This window comes from Ursus maritimus, unplaced genomic scaffold (genome assembly GCF_017311325.1).
Source record: "Ursus maritimus isolate PB19 unplaced genomic scaffold, ASM1731132v1 scaffold_4, whole genome shotgun sequence".
Classification (NCBI taxonomy): Eukaryota; Metazoa; Chordata; class Mammalia; order Carnivora; family Ursidae; genus Ursus; species Ursus maritimus.
Genome location: NW_024426552.1, coordinates 44,364,877 through 44,376,600, shown reverse-complemented (window position 1 = coordinate 44,376,600; position 11,724 = coordinate 44,364,877). Strand labels below are relative to the sequence as shown.

At 34.5% G+C, this 11,724-nt stretch overlaps 1 protein-coding gene across 1 annotated transcript; it reads right to left on the bottom strand.

Moving 5' to 3' along the window:
* Positions 1-1,919: 1,919 nt before the first annotated feature.
* Positions 1,920-11,149, bottom strand: LOC103662052 (olfactory receptor 5K1-like). Its single transcript, XM_040621705.1, has 2 exons — positions 10,229-11,149; positions 1,920-1,934 (listed from the first exon to the last, which is right to left on the bottom strand). Exons 1-2 carry the CDS (start codon positions 11,147-11,149, stop codon positions 1,920-1,922), a joined length of 936 nt encoding a protein of 311 aa, XP_040477639.1.
* Between the last annotated feature and the right edge of the window lie 575 nt (positions 11,150-11,724).

The window sequence follows — 11,724 nt, the reverse complement described above, 5'->3', positions numbered from 1 at the left end:
TGTAGCATCATTTGCAAATATATTCTCCCATTCCGTGGGCTGCCTCTTAGTTTTTTTTGACTGTTTCCTTGGCTGTGCAGAAGCTTTTTATCTTGATGTAGTCCCACAAGCTCATTTTATCTTTTGTTTCTCTTGCCTTTGGAGATGTGTCATGAAAAAGGTTGCTTTGACCGATGTCGTAGAGATTGCTGCCTATGTTCTCCTCTAGGATTTTGATGGATTCCTGTCTCACATCGAGGTCTTTCATCCATTTGGAGTTTATCTTTGTGTATGGTGTGAGAGAGTGGTCAAGTTTCATTCTTTTGCATGTAGCTGTCCAATTTTCCCAGCACCATTTATTGAAGAGACTGTCTTTTTTCCACCGGATGTTTTTTCCTGCTTTATCAAAGATTAGTTGCCCAAAGAGCCGAGGGTCCATTTCTGGGTTCTCTATTCTGTTCCATTGGCCTATGTGTCTGTTTTTGTGCCAGTACCATGCTGTCTTTGTGATCACAGCTTTGTAGTACAGCTCGAAATCCGGCATTGTGATGCCCCCAGCTTTGTTTTTCCTTTTCAACAGTTCCTTGGTGATTTGGGGCCTTTTCTGTTTCCATACAAATTTAAGGACTATTTGTTCCAGCTCTTTGAAAAATGTCATCGGTATTTTGATCGGGATAGCATTGAAAGTGTAGATTGCTCTGGGTAGCATGGACATTTTAACTATGTTAATTGTTCCGATCCATGAGCATGGGATATTTTTCCATCTTTTTGTGTCTTCTTCAATGTCTTTCAAGAGTGATTTGTAGTTTCTAGAATATAGGTCCTTTACATCTCTGGTTAAGTTAATTCCAAGGTAACGTATGGTTTTTGGTGCTATTGTAAATGGGATGGATTCCCTAATTTCTCTTTCTTCAATCTCATTATTCGTGTATAGAAATGCAACTGATTTCTGAGCATTGATTTTGTATCCCGCCACATTACTGAATTGCTCTATAACTTCTAATAGTTTGGGAGTGAATTCTTTTGGGTTTTCCATATAGAGTATCATGTCATCTGTGAAGAGAGACATTTTGACTTCTTCCTTGCCGATTTGGATACCTTTTATCCCTTTTTGTAGTCTAATTGCTGTTGCAAGGACTTCTAGTACTATGTTGAATAATAGTGGCGAGAGTGGGCATCCTTGTCATGTTCCTGATCTTAAGGGAAAGGCTTCCAGCTTTTCCCCATTGAGAATAATATTTGCAGTAGGCTTTTCATAGATGGCTTTTATGAGATTGAGAAAAGTACCCTCTATCCCTATACTCTGAAGGGTTTTAATCAGGAAAGGATGCTGTATTTTGTCAAATGCTTTTTCTGCATCAATTGAGAGGATCATATGGTTCCTGAGTCTTTTCTTGTTTATATGATATATCACGCTGATCGATTTGCGAATGTTGAACCACGCTTGCATCCCAGGGATGAATCCCACTTGGTCATGATGGATAATCCTTTTAATGTGCTGTTGGATTCTATTAGCAAGTATCTTGTTGAGGATTTTGGCGTCCATATTCATTAGGGAAATCGGTCTGTAATTCTCCTTTTTGATGGGGTCTTTGCCTGGTTTGGGGATCAAGGTAATATTGGCCTCATAGAATGAGTTTGGTAGCTTTCCTTCTGTTTCTATTTTTTGAAATAGCTTTAGGAGAATAGGTATTATTTCTGCTTTGAATGTTTGGTAGAATTCCCGAGGAAAACCATCCGGGCCTGGAGTTTCGTTTTTTGGAAGGTTGTTTATCACTGACTCAATTTCTTTATAATTAATTGGCCTGTTTAAAAAATCAATTTCTTCCTGTTTCAGTCTTGGTAGTTTATGGGTTTCCAGGATGGCCTCCATCTCGTCCAGATTGCTTAATTTATTGTCATATAGCTGTCGATAAAAGTTTCTAATAATCCTTCCAATTTCAATGGTGTTCTTCGTGACCTCTCCTTTTTCATTCATAATTTTAATAATTTGGGTCCTTTCTCTATTCTTTTGGATAAGTCTTGCCAGCGGTCTGTCAATTTTATTGATTCTCTCAAAGAACCAGCTTCTAGTCCTATTGATCTGCTCTACTGTACTCCTGGTTTCTAATTCATTGATTTCTGCTCGAATCTTGGTCAGCTGCTTCCTCGTGCATGGATTAGGCCTGTTCCTCTGTTGCTGTTCCAGCTTCTTGAGGTGAGAATATAAAAACTGCATTTTAGATTTTTCTGTTCTTTTGAGTGAGGCTTGGATGGCTATGTATTTCCCCCTTAGGACTGCCTTTGCAGTATCCCATAGGTTTTGGACCATTGTGTTTTCATTCTCGTTGGTCTCCATAAATTGTTTAAATTGATTTTTGATTTCCTGGTTTATCGAATCATTCCTGTGCAGGATGGTTCTTAGTCTCCAAGTGTTTGAGTTTCTTCCAAATTTTTCCTTGTGATTGAGTTCCAATTTCAGAGCGTTGTGGTCTGAGAATATGCAGGGAATAATTTCAGTCTTTTGGTATCGGTTGAGACCTGTTTTGTGACCCAGAACATGGTCTATTCTTGAGAATGTTCCATGGGCATTAGAATAGAATGAGTATTCTTTGGTTCTGGGGTGTAGTGTTCTATATATATCTATGAGGTCCAACTCGTCGAGTATGGCGTTCAAATCTTGGTTCTTAATACCATTTTCCAGTCAAAGGAATTAGATCTACTTCGAGAAATAGCTGATTCGGTGACTAGGGCAGGAAATAAATATGAGAGATGAGCCCGGAGCATCTTACAATGTCAGAAAGGAAAAAAAAAAAAACTGAACAACAAACAACACAAACCCACCTGCATACATAATGGTGGATATATGTCAAAGGGACACAGGAGCCAAGGAAACAACTCCCAGTGGCCAAAGCTAGAATGATTTGAGCAGCAAAATTAATAAAGTAGTGTTTTTTTCCCCACTTTTTTGTATGTGTTTATTTTAAAATCATTTACTTTATTCATTTCTGCAAAAATGAATAAATATATTGTTTCAATCGGGACTTTTCACATAGTTTTTCTGATGATGGTGATGTAACTAAATAAAATGCACTTGTATTTAAAATTTAAAGTATATAAAATTCAAAATATTTCTTGATAAATGCAAATAATAGAAAATATAAAAATAAAAGATCACTTCCATAGGTTTTCTGACAGTATTTTTCTAATGTATTTTAAATTATTTAGTTAAAAAAAAATCTTTCTTGATCTGCCTTCCCTTCCCTAAACTTACCCTGCTGTCTCAAAGAACTTCCAGAGTATTGCCTATACTCACTATATCCTATTCATTCCTCTCCACCCATTCTATTTTAACACTTATCCATTATGGTTTTCAAATCCACTGCTAAGCTGAGAGTGCACTTGTCAAAGCCACCAGGGAGCAACATGTAGTTCAATATGAAGACCATTCCATTGTTCTTATTATCTGCCATGTTAATAACATTTGAAATGCTGACCACACCCTGTTCATTGACACACTTTTTTTCTTGGCTTCCAGGACACCTTATCGTCTTGTTTTGCTCTGAGATTTTTACTGGTTCCTGTTTATGGAAAACAAATTTTAAGTTATGTAACTAGCTCTAGGTGTGGAGATATTGTATATCTAAGTAGAATTCATTGCTTAATTACACTTTAGTTCTAGCATATCAACAACTGGTTCATCACAAGTTTTCTACACAGAAGTCTTCATTAAAAATGTTTAATGGATCAAAGGAAGAGGATCATTAAATAATGAAGAATAAATGTTTAATCATCCATCCTATTACATAGAAAAAGAAGCTGAATTATTAAGATGTTTCTGTTATGCATACTCACATTTATTTATGGAGGTTTTATGCCTTAATTGAAATTGTACAAAATGGATTTACATCACCGGCATTTAAAGTGGCTTAAATACTAATTAGATTTTTAGTTTTTCACGGTTCTAGAAAAGGCATCATTAGTTATTTACCATAAATGACATCAGATAATATTTCCCCATAGTTTTCTAATCAGTTGATTAGAATTAATATACAAAACAGCTTATGTTGCTTTAAAATTTACCATTTTAAAGGGAAAGTATAATTAAACTTGTTTTTCTAAGACTACCCTATGAGAGAAATACCTACGAACAGAAGAAAAGGCATAAATTCTGATATAAGATAATCCTGGATTTAATGTGAATTTTACCACTTATTAACTATAAGCTCTGGACAAGTTTCTCAAAAATTTAAATCTTTTTCCATCATCTGCAGAAAGAGGCTAATAAAGCCAACTATACAATATTATTATGACCATTACATGTAACAGAATGAAAAGAACATAGTGCATGACATATAGTAAGTATTCAACATCAGGAAAAGCATGGAAGAAGTCACACAATGCACAATTTAGTCTCCTATTTTGATATGCATGGATATGACTAAAGGATCTAGAAAATATAATAGATGATATAATTTACCTGTTATTTTACTTAAACCTTATCTAGAATAGAATGAGTGAGGGAATGAGAGAGAAAATTGCCTTGTCTCTATCCATGATCTACGAAAAGCCCTATTTTTTTTCTAAGAAATAAAGGAAAGTTTTGCCAATTTTAGTTTATGCATATTGTTTCTAAGTATCTGAAAGTACCTTTCTACACAGTTCCACATAAAAATTAAATGCAAATGTAGCAATTGTATGTCTTATATGTATGTGAGGAAGAGGAAGAGAGAAAGACAAATATAAATAAATGTATACCTTCGGAAATTCAGGAGGAATAAGAGTTTTGCTCAGGTATATTCTAAAATATGATTTAGTCAATAGATTTCTTTTAATAGTTTGGTTTTTTTTTAATAAAAATTCACATTCCCTAGAATTTTCGTGTCTGTTTTAACAAAGTTATTTCCTTCTACTTTTTATTAATTGATAATACTTTTTGTAATTATTAATATGGGATTATATGAATATAATACCTACAGACTTTTAACCCTAGAGCTTGCTGAGTAAAATTAACTTATGGCTTTCTTTGCTTTCTCCTTATATGTCCTTGAGCTTCTTTATAAGATAGTTACTGTGGCAAATATTTTAGTTCTTCCCATTTCTAAAAATAGATTCAGTAAGATGCTATAAGTCAGAAGCTGAGGTGGGTTCAGCTTTTGGTCACACAAGGGCAAAATCTGTGTGTCAGCTGGCCTGGGCTGATCTGTAGTGACTCTGGGAGAGAGCCAGCTTTCAAACTCATTCAGGTTCTTGGCAGAATTCAATTCTTTTTGATGTAGGACTGAGGCCCCCATTTAAAGTAGTGTTTAATTATATCAAAGTATACAATAAATATCCATGATTCTATACTGATGTAAATAGAGGATTGAATATATAAAAAGTGAGGTGAATGGACAAATCTTCCATGCAGAAGAATTCCAATTTGTATAGATACTTGGTCCCAGGGAGATGGTCCATTTCTTTTCTCTCCGTAAGTGTGGGCTGTGGGTAGTGACTTCCTTTTGAAGAACACAGTAAGAGAAGGTGGAGAAAGAGCAACTTCACAACGGAGAAACCTGGCAAATACTATGTCAGCCACGTGGTCAATGTCAAAACCAAGAGTTATAAGTTATGAGGACAGTATTTGCCACTGATAGGATGTAATGAAAATGGGGATTTACCTTGGTGGCCTTTCTCCTAAAAAGCTATCCCTCCAGTCTAATCATGAGAAAATCATCAGAAGAATTCCAGTTGAGGGACATTCTACAAAAATGCCAGATTAGCACTCCTCAAAACTTACCAAGGACTTGATCAAAAACGAGGACTGTCTGAAAAACTATCACAGACAGCTGATGACTGAAGGGACGTAATAACTAAATATAAAGTGCTATGCTGAGTGGGATTCTGGATGGAAGGACACTAGGTTAAACTATGGAAATCTGAGTCAAGTATGAATATCACTTCATCATCATGTATCAATTTTGGCTCACTAATTATAACAAAGGTACCATAGTAATGTAGGCTATTAATGACATGGGAAAATGGGTGTGTCATATATGGGAATTCTCTATACTATCTTTATTATAGTCTATAAATCTGAAACTGTTCGAAAAATTTTTAAAAATTTACAGAAAGTTTTTGAGGTAAAGTTCTTGTTTCTCAGAATGAAGCCAGAGAATACGTGGGGAAAAACAATCACCAGTTTTCTACTTCCAATGATACTAATTGATTCAAATAATTATTGTCATTGGATACTAAAACTGGACATTAGGGAACAAGAAATTCACATGGTGTCAATGCACCACCCTATAGATTAGATTTTAATAGCAAGGAAATAAGTTATCTTTATCAAAGAAAGAGCTGATGGTACCACCTTAATGGAGTGATCAGCGAACAGCATCAGTTAACAAGACAAACTAATGTGATAGACCTCATGATGGGAGAAGAAAAAACAGCACACCTGTGATTGCTGAAGTATTTAATTTCAATCTAATCATGAGCAAACCACAAAATTAGAGGTGGTGGGATATTTTACATGATGTCTGACACAAATAGTTAAAAATTTTAAATGTCATGAAAGGAAAAAAAGCAAGAAATTTCTTCTAGATTACAGGAGATTAAAGAATGATAATAAAGCAAATAGTGGTCTTTAATTGAATTCTTGATGAAAAAATAAATTGCTAGGAAGGACTATTTGGGGGAAATTGGGAAAAATTTTAATGTGAACATCATATTAGGTGATGTGAAATTTCTTGGGGATAATAGTGATATGACAGGAGCGCCTGGGTGGCTCAGTCATTACGTGTCTACCTTCAGCTCAGGTCATGATCCTGGGGTCCTGATATTAAGTCCCATGCACCTAGGGCTTCCTGCTCAGTAGGGAGCCTGCTTCTCCCTCCCTTCTGTTCTCCCCCTAACCCACTCCCGCTAGTGCTCACACTCTCTCTCATTATCTCTCTCTCTCAAATAAATAAATAAGATCTTTAAAAATGATATGACAATGTAGGAAATGTCTTTGTTCTCTGAGATACACGTTGACGAATTTATGGGTAAATTTTCATAATCTCATATATGTATGTACACATGTACATACATGTATTAAATATGTATATATACACATTTGCAGATGGATTATTGGGCATGTGTAGTGGAATGTTAGCAATAATCTTGATTTAAAAAAATTCATTGACATTTTCTCAACTTCTCTGTAGGTTTGAAATTTTTCAAAATAATCTGGAGGAAAATGTCATTGAATCACATTTTTCTTGACCCTCTGCCCTATTTCTCGGCCCACTTTACAGCTTAGTTTCTTGAGAGTTTTCCTCTCTTGCTACTTTCACTTCTCTAAGTTGTTTATAATATCACTTAGTGATTAAGAACATGGATTTTGGATTTGATCCTTAGATTTGATCCCTGAGCTCCACCTTAATATTTCTGTGGACAAATTATGAAACCTCTTTGTCCTGCATTTTTCCAGTGGGGTATTGGAAATTAAAATATAGAAATAAAAATAAAAAATGTAATGTGCTGAATAGTTAAATGGATACTGATGAAAAGTTATTTGTAAGCTTAAAGAGAATTAATTTAAAATAAAGCAGAAAATGAGAGTTGAGGCAAGAGACATAAATATATCAGTTAATATTTATTCAGTTGCAATAAAAGCATTTTTTCCAAACAAGTTTAACAGTAAGAAGATCTATTGGATTTAAAACGAGGAGGGATGATTAATTCCGGGGCACTGGGTCTGTTTCTCTGTGATTCCCTCAGCTATGCCCTCCCTTGTGTGTGGACTTCATCTCCAGGCTGGTTTCTCTTTTAATGGCAAACTGCTTGTAGACTGTGCCGGACTTCATATCCACAGAGCATGACGTTCAGAGGAAGAAAGACTACCTTTTTTTGTGGCTCTCTTTTAAAATAAAGGAAACATATATCCCAGACATGTCCACAAATTTACCTCTTTTGTCTCTTTGGCCCCAAATAAGTCACAGACTCTTCCCTTAAGACCTGTAGGCTTCAGTGTTGCTAAGGGTTGGAAGTGGGTGGTGCAGAAATACATAAACGGAATTTGTGTGTCCCCCGGAAAAGGGAAAGGGATCAATGCATGTGAATCTGACAACTAAAAATATCCCCTAAAATAGAGAGTGGTACAAAGGAACAGCATTCATCTAATCTGGTATCTGGACTCCTTTACACTCTTAAAAAAGTGTTTAAGACCCTGTAGAGCTTTGTGTATGTGGGTGATATCTAACAGTATTTGCAATATTAGAAATTAAAACCAAGAAATTAAAAATATTTGTTGACTTGTTTAAAAATAAAAATAACAAACCTATTATATATTAATTTAAATAATTATATTAAAATATATTAAAGGAAATGGTTAGTGAATGGCCAAATATGTCAGGTACCTTTTTAAGTATTAGTGATAGGAAATTAGATACAACTAGGTTGTTACTCACGGGAAGAAGATAGGCCTTCATTTTATTATCCAGTAGTTACAGTTTATTATTTTTCCTTTAAAATGTTGCTTATATCTGTGCACTCCTCTCCTTTTATCCTCCAGTTTCAGCTCTCATCATCTAATATATGAATTCTTGAGGTTAGCCTCATTGCTTCTAGCTTCATTCCAATTGCCAGATTAGTTTTCTGAAAAATACAATCATATTACCTGGTTCTAGGAAGAATTTGGTGTCTGATGCCTCTGATATAAATTCAGATTCCTTAGGGTGACATTTAAAATTCTTAGTAGCTTGAACCTTTTTCACCCTATTTTCCATATTTGCCAACAGCTCTTAACAACAGTTTTGTCAGCTTTCTGACTCTGTCCATGGTTCATCTCCTTTACCTCAGTTCCAAGTGTCACACTAATTTCCATACACATTGACTGTGGTCATACTCATTCCTTTTTTCCTCCAAACAACATTTTTAAAAAACATTTTAAGACACATCTTACTTCTGATGCTGCATAATGATTAAATACCCCAGGCTACAAGGATCTTCATTTCCTGAACTCCCAAGCGTCATTGATTCAAATTCTAGCTCAATCGGATGAACGTGAGCAAGATACTCAATGTTTCGAATATGAGATTTTTACTGTGAAAGTGCATGAAAAATCATGCCTAACCAGGTGGTAGGTAATATATATGAAATGTCTGGTTTGTGCCTTGCAGATAACATGTTCTCAGTAAATTATTTTTTTTCATATTTACATATTTAAGTGATCAATAAATATTTTCAGTTAGGTATTTTTCAATTTTAACTATTTTGTGCCTCATTTATGCTTTAGAGTATCTCCAACTTTTTGTTAATGCTGTGAATGTATCAGTAATTTACACTGGAGTCAGTACAGGTTGGTGCAATTCCTAGTAAAAAACAAGATAAGTAATATCCCAGAGAAAAACCCCTTCATTTAGTTTTATGTATTCAAGATTGCACTTCATTTTTGATGGACACCTAATAAAACTATATGAAAATACTCAAATCCATATTGATGTCAGTATAAATAACATCTGTTTCAACTACTGATTGATTAATCACCAGTATACAGATGCTGTATTTCAGAGAACTTGAGAGTAAAATTGACTAACACTAATGATGAAGATAGTCTTTTTTTATTATACATTTTTATTAGTACTTTTTCCTTGTTTTTAATATTTTTTAATTGTGGTAAAAGGTATATACCAAAATTTCCCCTTTTAAAGATGAAAATATTCTTCATTTGAGGATTGATATTCTGTGTGAATTAATATTCAAATACCTTCTCTTGCATAAACTCAAAGAAAATTAAGAATCAAGTATATTCAGTTTACTTCTGACAGATGGTGTTGTTTAAGAAGCGATTAATTCTTGAGAACCTGGAATGAGCCAGAGTTTGTAAGATTGTGCTTTGGAATTGCAGAAATTTTCAACAATATTAGATGGAGGTGATCTTTATATATACTAACTTCTATTCCTAGTATTTGTTGTATTTGTTGAAAGTTGTAACTTATTACACTTTGAAACAATTAGTTAATAGTTTAGCTAATCTCTTTGTGACAGTTTGTGACCTTAAGAATAATTATTTACTTTATTCTTGCTGGGAGCTAGCGGTTTAGATTTTGGAATACATTATAGCAAAATCTCTCCTTGCTGAATTTACTTGACTCCTATACTATCATGTTTTAGTAATGGAATGTTTTATGTACAAAGTGGTCATTTTCTACTTCCTCAGTATTCCATTATTTTGAAAAACATTTTATCATATTTAAGTTAATCTTCCACAGGGGATGATATTTCTTTTATAATGTTATAAAATTTTCTTTATAATTTTCTTCATGGAATTTATTACTTCCTTATTTCTTAGACTGTAAATAAAAGGGTTTAATAAAGGGATTACTAGAGAATAAAAAATAGCAACAGGTATATCTTTATCCTCTTCTTTAACTGAATTTGGTCGAATGTACACAAAGAGAAGAGAACCATAGAATATTGAGACAGAGAGAAAGTGGGACGCACAAGTAGATAAGGCTTTGCCTCTTCCCTCTTTGGATTTCATTTTGAAAATCATGAAAAGGATGCAGAGATAAGAGATTAGGACTATGATAATAGAGAAGACTTGAACTGAACCTGAGAAGATAAATATCATCAATTCATTGATATAAGGGTCAACACAGGAGAGTCTGTATAATGGAAGAACATCACAAAAGAAGTGATTAATTTGATTTGACCCACAGAAAGTTAACCTAAAGAGAAACCCTATATGAATCATGGAATGCAAGTTTCCAGCTATGTAGGCCCCTGTGGTCATCTGAATGCAGAGTTTCTTTGACATCATGGTGTGGTACTGCAGTGGGCTGCATATGGCCACATAGCGATCATAGGCCATTGCTGCCAAAAGAAAGCAGTCTGCAGTTTCAGCAAGGCAGAGAAAATAAAATTGTGCCATGCATTCATAAAGGGAAATCCTTCTGTCCTTAGAAAAGAAGTTCTCTAACACCTTAGGCGTAATAGCACAAGAACAACAGGAATCCATTAGAGCCAGGTTGCCCAGAAAGATGTACATTGGTGTGTGAAGACGATGCTCCATAAAAATCAGTGCCACCAGGCCAAGATTCCCCACCATGGTGATCACATAGATAGTAAGAAACACCACAAACAGAAGGCTCTTCAACTCTGGGTGATCTGTAAATCCCATGAGGATAAATTCAGTTGTCAAGGAGTAGTTACCCTCAGTCATATCCACCTTCTGTTTTGAGATAGGAATTCTGGAGAGACAAGATTCTAATTTAGAGTGTGTATAATTTTCCTTTCAAATTTCTCTTTTTACCACAAAGAGAGGAGCTTTTTCAAACTTCCCTTACTATCTCTGGATACAGGCACACAAACTACTAGGGTATATTCATTCCCCTAAAGTGTCAACTTTATAACCTCAATTGTGAAAATCAGCAGTCCCATGAATATTTTTACAATTCCAAGAAGAATGCTTACAGTGAGAAATATTTGTCTTTATGAATTCATGCATAAATAGTGTACAAATCTAGCATAGCCATATTTGGTTCATTGTTGACAAAAAATTGCAGTGTCAGTTTTGTATTAAAGATTCTTAAAATAAATTTATAATCAATTTTCATACATACATGCTTTTCTAACTGAGCAAAATGTTTTCATATACTGTCCCTGTGGAGTGAATGCTTGAAAATTACATACAAGAGATATGCTAAATTTATATTTTAGGAATTGTATGAAGATCATGAAGGATTAAGAATAATACTTTCATCTTTAAAGAAAATTAGTTTGGTTATCCGAGGAAAT

Coding starts and splice junctions, on each gene's coding strand:
- LOC103662052 (XM_040621705.1), bottom strand. CDS start 11,149: ATGACTGAGGGTAACTACTCCTTGACAACTGAATTTATCCTCATGGGA.